Source organism: Aspergillus bombycis, assembly GCF_001792695.1.
Source record: "Aspergillus bombycis strain NRRL26010 chromosome Unknown contig00031, whole genome shotgun sequence".
NCBI lineage: Eukaryota > Fungi > Ascomycota > Eurotiomycetes > Eurotiales > Aspergillaceae > Aspergillus > Aspergillus bombycis.
This window is the reverse complement of record NW_019170033.1, coordinates 252,029-270,328: the sequence shown is the minus strand read 5'-3', so window position 1 is coordinate 270,328 and position 18,300 is coordinate 252,029. Positions and strand designations below refer to the sequence as shown.

The 18,300-nt window shown below is 47.4% G+C and overlaps 3 protein-coding genes across 3 annotated transcripts; 1 reads left to right on the top strand and 2 right to left on the bottom strand.

Annotated features, from left to right (window-relative positions):
- Positions 1-238: 238 nt before the first annotated feature.
- Positions 239-5,017, bottom strand: ABOM_004596 (putative ABC multidrug transporter; the record flags this gene model as incomplete). Its single annotated transcript, XM_022531725.1, has 14 exons — positions 239-337; positions 391-830; positions 881-1,040; positions 1,101-1,307; positions 1,362-1,669; positions 1,723-1,816; positions 1,867-2,042; positions 2,097-2,371; positions 2,424-3,048; positions 3,096-3,601; positions 3,661-4,205; positions 4,264-4,674; positions 4,725-4,769; positions 4,823-5,017. The coding sequence occupies 14 exons, from the start codon at positions 5,015-5,017 to the stop codon at positions 239-241; spliced, it is 4,086 nt and encodes a 1,361-aa protein (XP_022390261.1).
- Positions 5,018-8,917: 3,900 nt separating this feature from the next.
- ABOM_004595 (hybrid sensor histidine kinase/response regulator) lies at positions 8,918-12,617 on the top strand (the record flags this gene model as incomplete). The annotated part of the gene is made up of 6 exons (XM_022531724.1): positions 8,918-9,978; positions 10,030-10,752; positions 10,809-11,861; positions 11,912-12,176; positions 12,239-12,353; positions 12,406-12,617. The coding sequence occupies 6 exons, from the start codon at positions 8,918-8,920 to the stop codon at positions 12,615-12,617; spliced, it is 3,429 nt and encodes a 1,142-aa protein (XP_022390258.1).
- A 2,377-nt stretch (positions 12,618-14,994) lies between these two features.
- On the bottom strand, positions 14,995-16,025 carry ABOM_004594 (uncharacterized protein; the record flags this gene model as incomplete). Its single annotated transcript, XM_022531723.1, has 2 exons — positions 14,995-15,748; positions 15,829-16,025. The coding sequence occupies 2 exons, from the start codon at positions 16,023-16,025 to the stop codon at positions 14,995-14,997; spliced, it is 951 nt and encodes a 316-aa protein (XP_022390259.1).
- Between the last annotated feature and the right edge of the window lie 2,275 nt (positions 16,026-18,300).

The following is an 18,300-nucleotide window of genomic DNA, read 5'->3' as shown; positions in this document are numbered from 1 at the left end:
CCATATGTTGTTGTATTCAAAACACATTTGTATAAAGCGTAACCAAGTGGCGTGAAGGAACGGCTGTTCTACCAGTTGAGCTCTACTTCTCATTGGCTTAAAAATAAAATTTAATCTGTATTAGTCTAGTAATATCTATGTCTATCTATATGTGCCGCTCTATGTATATGCTATATCTATAATCGAATGAAGTATGTGCAAATCTATCGCTAATACCTTGCATGCAGGGCAGAATAAACTAGTCCGACCTCGCACTCTTGGTCTTCTTACTCCTCAACTTCATCATCAAGAACACGAGTCCATAAGAAGTGATGCAGAAAAGTGCAGTAATACCAGTCTGTACTCAAGTCAGTATAGAATCATGGTTAATCCAATGAACAGTCGACTTACATCTCTCCAAGAATAGTACTTCTCCTTCATGTTGAACGTCTTGGCATAGTCCGCTCCAGTAGAGTACTGACAGAACGAGCAGCTAGAGGTCGAGTTCGGGTCGAGAAGATAGCCTGCTTGCTCGCTAAGAAAGTCGGCCATGTACTGGCCGCACGTCTGGCCGGATGGCGCGCTGAAATGCACAAGCTCGGATGCTTTGCACTCCACCTTCACGTCCCAGAGGACCTCACCCAGAAGCCCCCCGACTAGGTACGTGAATGGGTCCAGGTAGTACATCCAGTAGCGCCAGAAGGCCTGCATCTGTGAATAGGGGACAACGACACCACAGAAAGAGATCAGGCCAGCCCCGAGGACGATAGGGTTCATGATGGCGGCAAAGTAGTCGTTTGGTGCATATGCGGCAATGGCTTGACCAAGCGATGTGTAGAGAAATTCATAAACTGTAACAAGTTAGTTCGAATGTCCCATATATAATGGCGGTATGACTAACAGATCATTTGTAAATATACATGGCCAGAGATACTGGCCTTGACAGGGAAGCCTGCAGTGAAGTACCAGCATGCGAAGTAGAGAGTCGCACATATGATGAGATACGGGATTTCCGAAACGGTTTGGGCGCCGATAAAGGCGAGCCAGTGGTATGTTTTGGACTGGCTTTTGTTAGTAAACGATATCTCCAGAAGTAAGTCTACTGACGCGAAGTGACTAACCTTCTTTTCGCGGGTCTCGAAAATATCCCGGTTGTGCAAGAAGAATGGTTGCATCTGGTTGATGCATCCCGGGGCGACGAAAACAAAGTTGAAGATAGCAAAAAGGCGAAGTTGGAGGTCAAACGTGCCGTTACCCATTTTCCAAAAGGTAAAACCGCTGAACAGAGCTGCGAAGACATGCAGAATAATCTTGCTCCAGATATAATCCTTAATAATGATCAGTCTTCATTGCATCGTAATGATCAAAGAGCAATAACCTACCGGTGACCGCCATAATTGGATCATGAGACGACGCAAGACCATCTTGAATTGGAACCAGTGAGAAGTTGCGAAGTCAGACTGGTCTTCCTCCTCCTGTGTGTTCTGCTTTAGGTCGTTGTTCAAAGTTTCCAATTCAGCCATGGCTCGCTGGCGCTCCTCAGATTGATTCCACACTTCAACCCAGTCAATCTTCTGCTCACTGTTGCCCTGAATAACCTCGACGATATGTTCGGCTGGATTGACATCGGCCTCGCAGGGAGCGCCGTTCCTTGCGAAATAGTCCAGTACCTTAACGGAATCCTTGCCAGCTATAGTCTATTAGACCCGTCATCCCGTACCATTAAAGAGTAGGGGAACTTACTCTCGCCGAAGTACGTCATTTTACCACCCCTCGCCAGGAGGAGCAACGAATCGAATGCATCAAACAACACAGCAGAGGGTTGGTGAATGGTGCACTATGGCTCATTAGCTCCTATGCTTAGATAACCGCTGTGGGAAGACCTACCAAGACTGCTTGGCCACCGTCTACTAGTTTTCTCAGGAATCGAACGATATTATACGCGGACTGACCATCGAGACCTGATGTAGGCTCGTCGAGGAATAGAAGACTCGGCTTTGCCACCAGTTCAACACCTAGTGTGACTCTCTTCCGCTGCTCAATGCTGAGACCAGCTCCGGGGACTACTCGAGTTAGTAAGATACAAGGTATTCATAACGTTGTGGAAGACCACGTACCGCCAATCAGAGCATCACTGATGTCGCTCAGTTCCAGTAGATCAATGATGTGATCCACATACGCCACCTTCTCTTCGTGAGGAACCGACGCAGGCTGACGGAGAAGAGCAGAGAATTGTAATGCTTCCCGGACTGTCGCGCTTGCTTCGTGGACATCCATCTGCTCACAATATCCTGTGGTTCGCTGGAAGCTAACCCCTTGAGGCCGGCCATCAATTAGGATAGATCCATGGATCTCACCGCTATCTTTCCGTTGTGCCAAAACGTCCAGCAACCTGAAAGGGATGTTAGTCTTTGTCAAAGGCGATTATGTACCAGAACACCTACGTAGTCTTCCCTGCACCGGAGCAACCCATGAGTGCGACGAGGTTGCCAGGCTTTACATAACCAAACACTTGATTCAGAAGCTGCTTTTTCTGACCTTGGAATGGGACATGATAATCGAGGTTGTTCCAGGTGAATGTCGACTGTTTGGCGGTGTTTGAAAGAGCACCGGCATTTGCTGTTGGCTCAGATGTAGCCTGCTGCCTGTTTTCCACATCTTGAGTACCGTTCTTCTGACTTCCGCGCCTATAGAGGAGCACGGATGACCCGCCCTGACTGTTGAGCTTTTCGAAGCCTAGGGCGGTAAGGCAAATGAAAAACACCCACATGCCAATGATGACACCAAAGCTGCGCCAGATATGAGCAAAGGAGTAGTGGTACTGTTCCCGAGCGTATGCGGCTCCATCAATGAGTCCATTTTCATCGCTGCCCAACACAGAGCAGCCACGGTAGGCGGATGATGAGTCTGGATACCCTGGACCATAGGGGATATAGTCAGGTGCGATGCAATCAAGTTTCAACCCAGAGAACTCGTTAGCCATGAGTGCCTCAAAAGCATATGCACCAGGGTTAAGGTAGAAGATCCAGCGGAACCAGACGTGCATTTTTTCGAAGGGGATAATATAACCTGTGGCTGTCAATACCGTTTTTAGGTTAAGGTCTGGAGGGACATACCGGTGTAGACGAAGAAGACTGTTGACAACAATCCCGAGATCATGGATGCAACCCCAAACTTCTTGCATAACGCACCAACAGCCCGGAAGAGCTGCATGTAACATAGAGTAAGAGCGATAAGCATAATCCAGTAGGTAAAGAACCTGCCTGCATCCATCTGCAATGCGGACATGAAGTACAGGATTAATGAAAAGCAGGAAACCTGCGTCATCACGACAGGTATATCTGTGATGGCATTGGCAATGCAGAACGCTGTCGGACGGTAAAAACCAAAGCGCTTTTGGCGGGTGAGAATAGGACGACCCATGAATGCACCGGTTGTCTCTGACAAACCATCTAAGAGGAAGTAGAGGCATGGGAAGAAAAGTGTACCAGGGCGAAGGAAGATGGAGGAACTATCCAGCTTGAGATTATAGAAAAGACTGCCGCAGACTAGTGCTTGCAGAACGGCCGAGACAATTTTGATAATAAGAGAAAGTTTGTCACCTGCCATGATTTGAAATTGCCTTGTCTAAGTTAGATTTACGCTTCCATATTGTTCAGCTACCTCATGGGCAAGACTTACCGAATTGTACAAGCACCAATCTGGTCCCAAAGGCTCGTTGTGTACACGCTCTGAGGACGTGGGAGATGCTTCTTCTTCTTTTCGCTCGCTACTGCCATTTCCAGGTCGTCTTTCTCGTTGGTAAGCTTTTCTGGTGGCTCAATAGTATCCAGCATCTGGGTATTGATAGAGCTTGCCAAAAAGCGAGACTCGAACTCCTCGGGAGTATTGGGCACCTTCTCCTCCAGCCCCGGTTGGACAATGCGTTCCGTAAGCACAGTAACTGAGGTTAGAAAGTCGGCAATGTTGGCACCTTTTGGGAAAACGAATCCAATATCTTCAAAGTACGCTCGTGCCATTGTTCTGGGGCCGTAGTAAATGACTCTCCCTTCTGCAAGTACCAGGATCTTGTCAAATTCATCGTAGATACCATTTCCTGCCTGGTACATGGTGGCTACCATGGTCTTGTCGTTCTCGTCCGCTTCGCGGCGTAGGAGACGTGCAAATTCGACTGCAGACTTAGAATCAAGACCACGAGTTGGGTTATCCCAGAACTGGACGGGACTCTAGGATAACATATCAGTATCGCTTGTTCTCTTCTTGTCTTACCCAATTGAATCTCACCTGGCCAGCCATTAATTCGGCCAAAGATACACGCTTTCTCTCTCCACCAGATACGCCGCGAATGAACTCATTTCCCACTAGTGTCTTCTTGGTATGCGCGATTCCCAGCGACTCCAGGATGCCGTCCCTTGTGCCCTGTATGTATTCCTTTTTCTCCTGGAGATGTTCAGGGCGCTCTCGAGGAACCTTGTTCTTCAAAGCAAACTTCATGGTTCGGTTTACCGTCAATGTCGGGAAGTGAATGTCGTCTTCATTGTTGAACATGATCTGCTGTCGGAACTTTCTTGCCTCTTTATGGTCCATACTTCCGTACCAGGTCTCGCCACTCACTTCGTCGAAAGCATCGCGGTCATTTGAAAGGACACGAAGGAAAGAAGTGCATCCAGCACCAGGTCGACCTAGTACTAACAGCTATCATTGTATCAGCCCACCTGTCTGTAGCATAAATTCGCTCAGCCTACCATTTCCCCTGGCTTAACCTGTCCATTAATGTCCTTCAAAATGGTCTGATTTGCTGTCAGCTGGTATTAAAATTGGCGTGTAGTGCTTCAATACCTACTCTTTTGTTCTGTCGACTTCTGCGAAAGACATCTAGGAGTTGTCGTGGGTCGGCATAGGACAATAGGGTCTCGCCTAGGGCTGCATCGGGGGCCGTGACTCGGACATTCAAGTTTCGAAAGGTAAGAGTCAAACGTTTGCGAATCGCACCGCCACCGCGCTCTAAGTCAACGGTGCCAGAGGATGGGGTATCCATGGTGAAAAACGCTATTACCGGGGCACCCTATATTGACCATTGTTAGTACTCCCTTGGTTGATCTGTGATGATGTCCATGTCATACCAATCGCTCACACTAGGATATCCACAGCTCATACAACACTGAAAAGGACGTATTGATATAAGTACTACCTAGCACCCTTTGAAAGCGAGCTCTATTATAACTTGCCCCTGGAATTCTATTCTTATAAGAATGGTTCCTGGTGTCTTCTCAAGATCAACGCCGGATTTCCGTAATTCCGAATATACAAGAAATTACATCCGCATTTCCGTCTTCCGGGCCAATTCCGTCGCTTGTCCTGCACTTCCGACCCACAAGTTCGCAGTAGAGTCGGATATAGATATCAAGATTAGATGTGATCTGAAAATTTCGCCCTTCTCCATATCGCAGGCTAGCTGCGATGAGCTGCAGGAGCTCTATTCCACGTCACTATTCTCCGTACCCAGATGTCGTACTTACTGTAAGACTATGCCTTCTAGGCTGTTTATAGCTTCATGTGAATTATGCTAGATAGGCAACTCGATCTTTATGAGCGATATGTCTTAGACATATAATGATAGTCATTTTTGCTCATTATCCAGGCAGGTCTGAAATTAACATCTCGGACGATTGCTTTGACTCATTCAAAATGGACCCCATTTCAAGGCTGATGTAAACGATGACCCCCTGAAACGGCATCATTGGCCACCTTCACAGACGCAAAACGGATTAAGGGGAGTGTGGGACTGGCAGCTTGATTCTAGAAGCAGTTGCTTAGTACTCCGTAGACTCGAGGTGGAGAACTATTTGGACCGTGTTCCCGGATATACACAAAGCTATGTACTGAGGTTATTGTACGATCAGCTTATGAGTAGCTGACTATTTCAGGGTCAACATTGCCGACACGAGGTTGGCCGCACATATCATTTATGAGATGGAGACACATGGTCTCACTCTATTCTTTTTCCAGAAGAGAAATTGTGCATCTCTAATTTAAGACTAAAGTTTTGAAGACAATCTCGAGTATAGAGAAGTTACCGGGCATGCTATTAAGTGCATGCGAGCTAGGATCTTCGTGGGATAACCGATCCAACCTGCAACATTTAGGGATTCAATAGACAGGCAAGCAACCGCTATATATAACAAGAACATGGCACAGTACGTGACGAATCCCCAAAGCCCTGTTCCTACCTAGAATGGCAGGACCCTTAACAATCCTATATAACGCAATTTAGACGGCCAGGGCCCACTTTCACGGTACAGTGTTTGTATAGTCTTGACATGCTCGATGTGTCAATTTTGTGCAGCGGACGGGATACGAACATCATGTCAACTTTATCTTTCCATTTTAGCTGTATTGTGAGTGTGCAGCAAGATGTACCAGTATCTTCACTGGAACTTTGCTGACACCTGCCGTAGCTTGGCATTCGGTGACTGACTCGCGTCAATCTCCACTTTCATTGTCTAGACGCAGTTGTGTACATCATAGACTATCTGACATGTATCCACGGAAAGTTACTCATGTCAATGGAAGTTAACATCACTATTAGTCGTCGAGGTGAAGTGATAAAGTCTATTTCGACGTTCTCTAGAGGAGCCATGAGATTAGGATTTTGAAGGTATATGGCAGACCTCAAATTCCCTTATATGCTCGACGCAACAAAGAAAGATCCGATTGTTCTACTGAAATAAGCACGTAGGACTTCCTGTCTGGTAGTTCTTAGTAATGGAATAAGGTCTTGTCTTGTGTTTGTTAGGCAGTACAGATTGAGCATGTTGAGGCCGCAGCCATTGTGGCCCGGCTTTCCTCAAGGTTGTATTGATGAACTGCCATGGGTGGACGGATACAATTAATAGTGTGTGCTATGGTTTTATGGTTACCGAATTGTAATCCTGCTTATTTGTTTCCTTGACAAATTGTAGCTTCGTAAGCTCTCTGGCGGTAGAGAACCCTGGTTTCCATCGAGGTATGGACGTATTCATTGCAGGGGACGGCAAAGAGCTACATTGTTAAGTTACAGCAAAGGCAGTGATGCAATGTTATTCAAGTCAGGTTTCACGGCTGTTACAGCATTGGTGGTGAATGAGGCTTAACATCCAAATCTCACTAGCTTTCTCAGCGTTTAGCCTTGTTCCTCAGCAGTGGCTTTGTAATTACTTTAGATTGTGATAGACACAGCGCATAAAGAACTCCTCTGCGCTTATTTACGATGCACAAGTTCTCAAAGATAAATGATAGGAATATGACCTAGCCGTTCTATACAAGGGTTAGGCTATAACTCCTAACCCATAATTTTACGAAAGAATTATATAGAGACAGACGATGGTAAAGAGAGGAGACATGATTTCTACGTCGATATGGCAAGTAACAATAGCAACCATATATTCGTCTGTAGTAAAGTTGTTTGATTAATGAGGTGCAAACAGTAATTGGACCTATAATAGGGAGATATGCTATCTAGCCGATCCATATGTATATCCTAATGTAGTGATGTTGCATTAATTAATGCATTATAATTGTACGATATTTCAGTGGCAAAGCTCGCACAAATGCCTCGGTATGTTATATTGTTCCTATGTCGAGAAATGGGCCCAACAGGCGCTTTTGTCAAAAAGATGATCAACCTACGTCTGCTCTCGGAACACGAGGCAATTGTGTTGTTTTACAACATGTACTAGAGTTGTCTCCTGGAGTCTTGTTCGTTGCACAACGCAGGCTGTAAATAAAGCCGGAAATGTAGAGGAGGATATATATATATTTTACTGACTACAGATTCGATGTTCACGCGAAAAACTCTAAAAATGATTCCAAAATAAACATAGGTTAAACCGGAGAGAGAGACTTAGACTGGATATATTTGACAAGCGTATTTCTTTGGCTTCTTAGGTTATTCATGAAACAGCATTGCATGATATCACGTCTTCAATCCATATTTTCGATCTCTTCAGCACCGAATATCACCGCCAGCCAATCAAAGCCGGGAAGAGCTGTGCTTTAGATAATCACGAGACCCAGAATGCAACATCCCGTGACTCGTCGACGCCTCAGGCCAAAAGGTCATATCCGAATGCGGAAGGAGGTAATGGCAAGCCCTGATAAAGGGATCGAGAATGTAACTCTGGTATGGAATCTACTGTTCCTATCTCTCTGTTCCTTGGTGGGGCATAGATCTATCACGGAGTATCGTCGGAAAAATTGACTAATGCGAAATCATCCGATGCAAAAAAATGAGAAAAGAAATTTGTTACCCTCACAGCATCGCCTGGTATAGCATGCCACACCTCATATATGCCTCGGCAAGCAAGTACACGGGGCTGGCGGCCGAGAAGGCTGCCACCTAGGGCTGATCGGCCGTAAGTTTTGCAGCGAACCAGCGAGTGGGGACCATGGCTGAGCAATAGACTAGTCCAGAAAGCGTCACCTGGACCAAGGATCTAGAGCTATCTATGATCCCCTTATCTGGGGTGGCACTTCTTCAACCGTAGACGGCACAAATGGGGCTCTTTTCAAGTGACCAACGGCCTAGACCACTCTCAGGGCAGTCGGCTACTCGGAAGGTTGTGAAGGTTTGGTATCTCTGGCCGGGCTCTGGACGGGCTCTGGACCTAACTTTCTTACCCTACCCAACGTGGAAAAAATCACGACTACAAGACAATATATAACATCGAATCTTGATCTGCGGACGGCCCAGAATCCCCTCCCTTGACCCCCCCTTGAGGTTTCCCGAGTGCTAGCTATGCGATAAGCTCTCTGATGGCATTACCGGACTCGACAGTGTCATATCACGCACATCCGGTACCTGCCGGGCAACGAATGCTCTCGGAGCTATCAAGGTAGGATTCGCTGCCGTGCGACCCCTCCCTGATCCTCCGTTCTTCTCATCGTCAAATCTCACGGTATGCATTCCATACTGAGTAGACTTTACCGCCCCGAAAGCTCGATTGGGACGGAGGGCGCACGAGACCGATCGGCGCCTTCACCCACACATCTGCGAAAGCCATCGTCGACCCAGAATGCAATTGAGGATACAGTATTGACAGGCCTTGCTGAGCTAGGAGCGTATCGGGTAGGCTGTCATCACGCCTTCGTCACTCTGCTGGACAATAATGAGCCGTATGTGATCGCGGAGGCAATAATTTCTCATACTGTTGGGGACGATGAAAGCAAGAGAAGCCCCTTGCTCGGCTTAAAGACCTTGGGATTACAGGCGGATGGAAGCTATCCCGCCAACGGTTTCAAAGAAGCACCGAATGGCTTTTGTCGCATTGTGCTGGACGTTTGTTTAGACCATACTATCGGCGGGCATCCATTTGTCACTCAATGCCCCAATATACGCTTCTACGCGGAGATTCCCCTGCGTAGCTCTTCAGGCGATCTCTTTGGAACATACTGCGTTGCTGACAGCGCTCCCCGCTCGCTATTTGCCGATGGCGAGCTTAATACTTTGAAAGAAGTAGCAGGTTCCATCGCCAGCCACCTCGAAAATACCTGGACATTACATAAATGCCAAAAGTCCGAGCGCCTTCTCAATGCGCTCAGGGAGTTTTCTAATGGCCAATCTAGTGGCTATACGGAGCGAAATTTCCACAGCAGCAGGGTTGCTTCGGACCTGGGCTCACCTCAGTCATCAGGACTTCCCGATATCAATCGTATCTCGTTGTCAACAGACACCAGGCATGATAGATTCGGCCTGGAAAGACCAAAACCCCAATACAGGGCGCATTCACCATCGTTCTTCAAGCGCAGTGATGTTCCCATAAAGGTGCACTCATCTTCTGAGGAACACCAACAACATATTAGGAGATGTTCCGACGAGTCTAGTAATTTGATAACGGTATCAGAAGGTGCTACATCATCTGGAACCTCTGCCTTGCTTTCTCATGCTAGTGTATTATTACAAGAGTCTATGAAGCTGGATGGTGTGTTGTTTCTGGATGCATCGCGTAGTAACTCTCGGAGGTAGGAGTCATGTCCTTTTTATGGCGAAGTTGGTAACGCTAACTTTTCCAGCTTTTCATCTGCCAGCGTCAGTGACTGGGATGGCCTTAGCAAAGATACCGATACATCCGCACCGCCTCAGTCTCCTGCGCTTTCATCCCAAGGCATATGGTCCGAGAAACAATGTGACATTTTAGGCCATGCCTTATCTGAACAATCGTCAGGCAATGATAGCGACTCAATTCGTTTTGGTTTGACAGAAGGCTTGCTTCATGAAATGTTCGCGGCATTTCCACATGGCGAAGTGTTCTACCCTCAAGGCCCAACACGACGTTTTTCAGTACAGTCCTCGAGTAGCCGTGGCCATAGCCGACAAGGTAGTGATGGCGGTCGTTCTCTCCACCAAGGTATTACGGTTCGACTAGGGTTTGACTTCCCCGAAAGCAGGTCCCTCATATTCCTACCATTGTGGAACTGGGACAAGTCTCGATGGCTCGCGGGTGCGATTATGTGGATGAACGACAAGCAACGAGCATTGGGATCAGATGACCTATGTTTTCTGAGAGCATTTGGAGACTCCATCGTTGCCAAATACTCTCACCTTGGATGGTGTGCCACCGAAAAGTCGAAATCGGATCTGCTTTCATCTGTTAGCCATGAACTACGGTCCCCCTTGCATGGCATGCTTGCTAGCGCGGAATTGCTGCAAACAACACGTCTAGAGCCCGCCCAACGAGATATGCTCACAATGGTTGAAACATGCGGTCTGACATTGTTAGACACGATGAACTACCTGTAAGACTGGAATATAACCTCAAGGCACAAACCTGTAGTTAACACTTGATTAACAGGCTGGACTTCACGAAAATCAACAACCTAACGCACCTAAATAAGGCAGGGGAAGCTGTTGGGTCGGCCTATGACAACCTGACTACCGACTTCGACCTTGGTACGCTGATAGAAGACGTCTCTGAGACCTTGTATGCTGGCCATCGGTCTCTTATCAACGCCGCCAAAATAGCGGGTCGGTATCTTCCTAGTGGTGCCGGTGTCGGTGGTAGATCCATTGGTACCGAAGTCAAACAATTGAACAATCCTGATGATCTATCCGTCGTCGTCCGCATTGAAGAGCAAAAATCGTGGTCGATTCATTCTCTCTCAGGTGGGTGGCGGAGAATCGTGATGAACCTGCTTGGGAATTCGTTCAAGTTCACCCGCTCAGGTCTCATTGAAGTTTCCTTGTCCAAAGAGGTGGAGGGAGCTGGCGATCACAAGACTACTTTTGCCCATCTGGCGATCAACGATACAGGCTGCGGAATATCGTCAGAATTCCTTGAACACAAGCTTTACAGGCCTTTTGCACAGGAAGATGTGTTGACCGAAGGATGTGGACTAGGTTTGAGCATTGTGCAGCAAATAGTGACCACCCTAGGCGGCTACATTGAGGTACACAGCCAGGTAGGCATTGGGACACAGGTTGATGTGCACGTTCCCATTGAACATGCCGTCCAAGCATCATCACCCTCGGCTCCGATTAAACGTGGAGAGGGTCCAGGATCGCGGATCATGACCCGGGTGTGCCTGGTTGGTCTGAATCCATATACCGACCTTAAGGGAGCCCGGAAAGGAGTTATCACGACCGAAGCGAAGCGGAAACTGTCAATTCGTGGAGCGCTCAGTAATGTGCTTCTCAGTCAGCCTGGGTGGATGGTATCTTTTGCCGACTCGCTTGAGAATGGCTCTGGTGACATTGGTGTCGTCGAGGAGTCGAGCCTCAAGAAGATCGCTGAAGCTGGCCCTATCGATACCCAGTTCAACACGATCATCGTGCTCGGTGAACATGGGGTATCTCTCCCAGGTACCTTTGCCATTAAAAATGCTGATATTATTTATCTGTCCCAGCCGTACGTACTTATTTCCACATCCTGTTCACTGCTTTACTAATAATTGGTAGGATTGGTCCTCGCAAACTTACTGATGCATTGCAACGGTTCATCGATGCCCATCGCGAAGCAAGCCCCTTGTCCGAGAGCCCGATTGCGGGCCCGTTCTCAGGATTCCCTGGCCGTGGGCGCTCCTTATCCGAAGCATTTGCCGCCGCCAAGGGATCAGAATCCCCTCCTATGGTCCGGGAAAGTGTCGCAGAGCTTTCACCGTTTCCCACCCCTCAGGCCCTGAATCAGAAGAACATACATGTTCTCATCGTGGATGATAATGACGTGAATCTAAAGGCAAGCCAAACTTTACTTCTTTGGGGATGATCACCTCTAACTAGATATAGATTATGGCTACTTTTATGCGCAAGATAGGTTGCAGTTACGAGACTGCGACTAACGGACTCGCTGCACTGGAGAAATACAAGGCTTGTGCGGGGCGATTCGACTATGTCCTCATGGGTACGAATTCACCTACTCCTAAATACAGGGATCGTTAAACTAACAGTGACAGATATCTCCATGCCCATCATGGACGGAATAGTATCTTCGGGCAAGATCCGCGAGTATGAAGAACAAAATTCTCTACCTCGAAGCACTATCATGGCAGTTACTGGAGTGGCATCGAGCTCAATGCAACAGCAAGCCTTTGCAGCTGGCATTGACGACTATCTGGTTAAGCCGCTTTCTCTTCACGACTTGAAACGAATTATGAATGTTGAATGAGTTTTGGCGTTCCTTTTAGAGGGGCTGGGGGCCTGGAGTATGGCGTGCACGCAAGCGAATACCTGTTTTAATGCTTCTTAAGTGGGCTCCTAGGGCTCGATAAAATCACATGAGTGTTTTTGAGTGTTTGGCTTTTGTTGTCATTCTTGATCAGGCTGTTATGAGGTGAGCGGGACTTCTACTGCCCGTATAGTTTACGATGGCAGGAGGACTGCACAGTAGCTTCAATAATGTGGATCTCCGCGCTCGTTGTTTTCATACGCACACTGAAATAACATTATTTCAGCTCAGTCTAGGCAAACCAACGAGCTATGATGACCCAATATAAGCAAATTTACGTTGGTCATATCGTGGACATTTAAGGAATTTTAAACCTGCCTACAAGCGCCTCTCCAATGGCAAGTCACCAAAGTGGCAGAGTCCATCATACTGAGCATGCGATAGTGTCATGACAAAGGCATGCTCATTAAGAGACCGAAAATTCCATGTCAAATCTGCTGTTAAACCTTCAAAGGCATTTTGCTATCTCCACCTATAATTAGGATTCTTTGAATGTTCTTCCGGGTGGTTTTGATAGTATCTCACACTATAATACATAATAAGCACCAATCACGCCAATTTCGAGCACTGTCGGAGTATGGAACATGAGGATTTGATTGCATCAATCATCTAATTTACAGAGGACTGACAACTTAGATCTAAGTTCTCCGCAATGATATTCAGCACGCGCTCACCCCATGATGAAATCCACCAGCGCTTTCTCAAACGATGAAGGACAACACAATAGTGTGCGAAAATTGCCAAGGCAACAGTGTCGCGCCTATGAAGACGGTCAAAGAACAGCAAAGGAGCATCACATATCCATACGAAAGCCTGCGAGAGGATATCTATCTCACTATCTACCGCAGCGAGAAGTTTCTCCAGACAGTCAATAGTATCAGTAAAAACACGATAATCCTCGCGTGTTGGGAAAGACATTGCATCCAGTACGTCACGGAGAGTCGGCACTGTCTGGTCAGAAGACTCGGATATAGTCGGTTGTGACTGCTCAAGGAGGAGGTCGCCTAACTCCCCTTCCTGACAGTCTCCATGAGTGGAGCGGAAAAGTAGCTCATTTTGCGGATGCGTATGAACATCTCAATTAGGCCATTTAGCGAAACGAGCTGAGTTTGGTATTGTATCGAAACAGCTATGGGAAAAGTAAAGGCGAACCCGATCAGAAGACTCGATAGAGCAAAGCTAGCATTACACTCTAATGCTACCATTTCGGCGACGTCTTTCGTGAATATCTTGATCGCTTCGCTCTGGTGGAATTTGGCTGCTTCAATCAAGCTGTCACCTTCGGCTTTGTGGCAAGTACCAGATAGTGCCAGACGCAGCGTCAAGAGAGCTAATATACCGTGCATTAGGTACGGGCATGATAGGGGCCTGCTGCGGAATGACGCTTTGCCACACGCGAGAATCTGCGTCGTTCCGAGAAATAGAGTGAGCTGTGGATGTCGCCCAATTTAGGAGCAGTCTCAAATGTGGAATATTGAATTCGCTGCGTGGTGCTGTGTTCTGTGGGGCATTAAAGACCTGTTGTGTAGCTGGAGGCGTTGTTTGACATTCCCGGCACCATTGTCTCCTGCTCGGCAACACGCTCTGGCCAGGTGGATGGGCCAGGAGTCGCATGGCGGCAGATATCCCGGCGATTGTCGCACTGGTTTAGTTAGGCTATGCAGGGCTCTGCGTTCAAACATGGCGCTCCATGGTTTTTTCACACCTTGACGCTTCTATGTTTGCACTGGAAACAGCTGTGATGCGATTTTCGAGACCTTCTTTGTGAAGTCAGGAAAGGAGTTTCCGCGATACATGCATACGATCATTGATACACCGACGAAAATCCAGCAAAGTTTGCTGAATACGACTAATAAACGGGGTTTACTATGAGATTCTAAACTTCGCGACATTGTTCAGCTTAGGAAAACGACGGGACCTCGGGGTTCTAGATGGCTAAGAATAAAAGCTTTTAAGAATCAAACCTCATACCACCGCAGTAGGCTGGTATCTGTGAAGGTGACTGGTCCGCTAGTAGTTTCTGTAGAGGTCAATGGGATTACTTTTAGTCTATGATAGTGTAGGTCTTCATGGGGCACGGAAAAGCCTCAAAGCCTAAAAGGTCGTGATCACTAGACCTTATCGAGCTGAGGACAAAAGGAATGAAAAGAATAAATAGAGTGATCCAGGAGGACAATTGAATATATAAAATATATATAGCTTTGTCCTCCTTCTTTAGTCCATTGTATATAGATGACGGCTACATATCCCCTTCCTCCCACAGCACTTACAAGTTACAACCGCAAGGCTCACTTGTGTAATCTGTCCACCTAGCAGACTAGAGGACCAAATAACTTGCCATTCCCCCACAGACATCCACACTTTCGTAGTTCGTGCCGAAGCCTTGAAGTTCCGGAATAATGCGATAGTAAAAGTTCGCTTTGTCGGAGGTCTTGACAAAGCCGATAATTTCGTTGGCGTTTGCTTGGGCCTTTTGCGCCCAACTGTGCCCGATAGCTTTGGAGATTGCCGCTTCATTTGATCGGTTAGGGGTCGAAGTGGGCCTGGATGTGAATGCAATTTTGAAGCCTGCACCGTTGAATCGCTTATGCAAGTCTGAGTCGCCGGTCGAGTCGCCCATGCTCTGGCCGTAGGTTGGCAGATGGAGCTGCCCAGCCCCATCATCATAATGGTGGATGGCCACATCGTGTCCCCTCGGATTTTCAGAGGATGTCAAATTCCGCAGAACGACCCGACTGACCAAGGCCGGTTCATCGTCTCGTGCCCTTAGCCCGCTGGCTGGTAGAGTGGCATTTTCATAAGAAGTATAGCTGAAGCCATACTCGCTTAGACCCTCGAGCAGGAGTGAGGTATAGTCTTCGTTCACGACTGACCGACGCGCGCCAGCAGCGCTGTCAATCAGCTCCTGCCCGGTGGAAACTGCCGCTGAGCCGTGCTTGTAGGCAGCACCGGCCAGCCAGATGAGGTTGATGCCATCGGAAATGAGATCGGCATAGTCCTCGCACTTTTCGGAGCCTTCTATCTTGCAAACTCGCTTTGTGATGCCTGTCACGCCATTGACGAAAATAATACTATCACCAGGCAAGTAAACAAATCAGCTAATCATACGAACCAGTCCAACGAGGATCGGGAGGGGTTGGAAGTCACTTACAATCCTGCACTAGTGACAGCCGCGTAGACTTTATTGAGGATTCTATGGCAATCGGCTCGCTTCTCCAAACTGGCCAGAGCTAAGCCAGCCCCATGGGGGCTCATGTCAACTTCCAATTCGGAATTCTGATTGAGGGGAGCGGCAGTGGCCACATTCCGGAGGAGAACTAAAGGGAGAAGGGCCGAGATAATCTTCATTTTGACGGTTCTAACCAAAGTGGAATATACAGAAGCGATGCTGATAGAATGAAGTACACAGTTCACAACACAGACGGAACAGCAGTATTATTTATACCTGAGAAGAAGCCATAAACACAGTCGCCTCGAGCCCTCCTAGATAGCCGAAGATTAGCCTGGGTATTGGTTTGCTTAGACTGAAAGCGACGGTTTATTGCAACATTCCTAAAGAGGTAAATGCGAGTCTCAGCATCAAGACTCTCGACGGAGCATCGTAGAGCTGTGCACCGGGTACTCACCAATAGACCACTAGATGTCGATGCTACTCTAGCACCTTTGTAAAGCGAATGAGCCGGCATTGTTCCGGAAGCCCACCCACGTCCGGAGCAGGTTCCCGTGAAACGAGGCTATCGAGCGAGCTTAGATACCTAGATCTTGTTAGAAGCGTGGTTAGCCACCCTGCTTTCTCTGACCACTAGCAACGGCCATGCGAAGAGAAGCTTAGCTTTCCCTCGGTATCTTCCACGGAGTGCAGCAGAGGAGACGGAGAATCGAATAGTTCCTCTCTCGATGCCTTCCTGAAGCCCGTTCAACACCCAATGAATTGACCGACAAGACGTTCGAGGTGAACGGCCGAGTGGATCGCACGAGACTCTACACGGAGAGTAGAATATATTGACTGTCATCTTCGGTCATCGCCGTACTACTTGCTGCGCACTCCACTTCTCTCTGTTCAGTGGGCAATTATCAGGCATCACTTTAGCATGGTGGGTCAAGAATACATAGCGTGGCGAATTACGGGACAGCACGAAATTACATATCCCCCGGGGATATAACCTGGCCATTATCGGACCTAAGTGGTCTGGAATAAGCGAGATCCATTACGCCCTATAAGGATTCTAGGCGTGCGGATAGTAGCTAGTCCTCGCGGAGAACCACAATTCTACACGGCCATGAACGCTTGGTGAACGCTTGGTGAATGCTTGGGGGCCGGCACTGGAGAGGTATGGCGCTTTTAATTTAACCCTGGTTAATTTAGGCGCATAGTCATATACCACATTTCCATAACCGGAACCGCCCCCCTACTGGTATTTCAAGTATATAACCCGTTAGTCGCTATGTAGAGCCACCAATTAACAGTCTTATTCCACCGGGTGAAAATTATATCCAGAGGAACATGTTCCGCTTAGGGAAGTCCTCGATGCTGGCAAAAGTTATAGGGAGACTTTGGCCCCCAAATGAAGGCCAGTTTCGGCAAAGTTGAAGATATTTCGTTTGAAGATATTTCGAGCAGGCCAACGGGTACACCCGAAGGAGCGGGTGGGGCTGCTTAGTGCTGACTAGTTGAGACGGTTCAAATGAAAGTAAGACATGTCGGGAACGAAACGCCGACAGATTTCAATCATGAGCCCTTACTACTACTACCACTCAACACCCTAGTTTATAGTGCGCCAGTGGCCAATCTGACTGATAAATTCTGTCTTAGCTTATCCCCTTCCTACTTCGCACAGTGTGCATTCTATTTCATTCTGTGACCCAAGAAATGGCTCTTGCCAAACCGGCAGCCGAGGGCCATTCTCTCCCGATATCATCGCAGCAGAAAGTCGCTATACAACTCTCCTCTTATATCGGCTGGCCCGAACAACTGATGCAAAAAGTAGGGTTCTATAAGCATCCATTTCTGTAAGCCAATCTTTCATCTTAGCTACCGGGTGTGTGTCTATCATCTAATTAACCTATCTTGTAGAGTTCTCGTCTCGATCTTTGGATTCCACTTTCTGTACTACCGGACCTGTCAACTGGTTTGCACAGCAGATACGTGCTATCTACACATCTTATTTCTGGTGTTTCTCTGTTTCTGTTTTTTCTATCTATTGGTCTACCGTGGAGAACGACGAGAGAAGATTCTTCATGATGCTAGATTGGGATCATAATTTGTTACACAGCTCGACGAGGTAGCAGTGTGGCTATAATATAACAGGGTCTCCAAGGAGCATCTCATCTAGGAATAGTGCTCTTTTTATACCATACTACGAAAGAATATTCTTCTATGCCGGCTTCTCTTTGCTTCGACGTAGAAGACACATGTACTAGGCAAAGAAACCTTTGAGAACACTTCATTGAAATCTTTGATAATAAGGAATCGTGCTATTTCAAATATTCTCAATCCCAAAACCCCGAATAGTTACCTTTATATATCACGATCTCCTGTCTGTATTGCTGACACAGTCTGTAAAGCACATGGTGAATGTGGGCTACACAGTGCGCTACTTAGTAGTTGCTAGAGCCCGCGTGA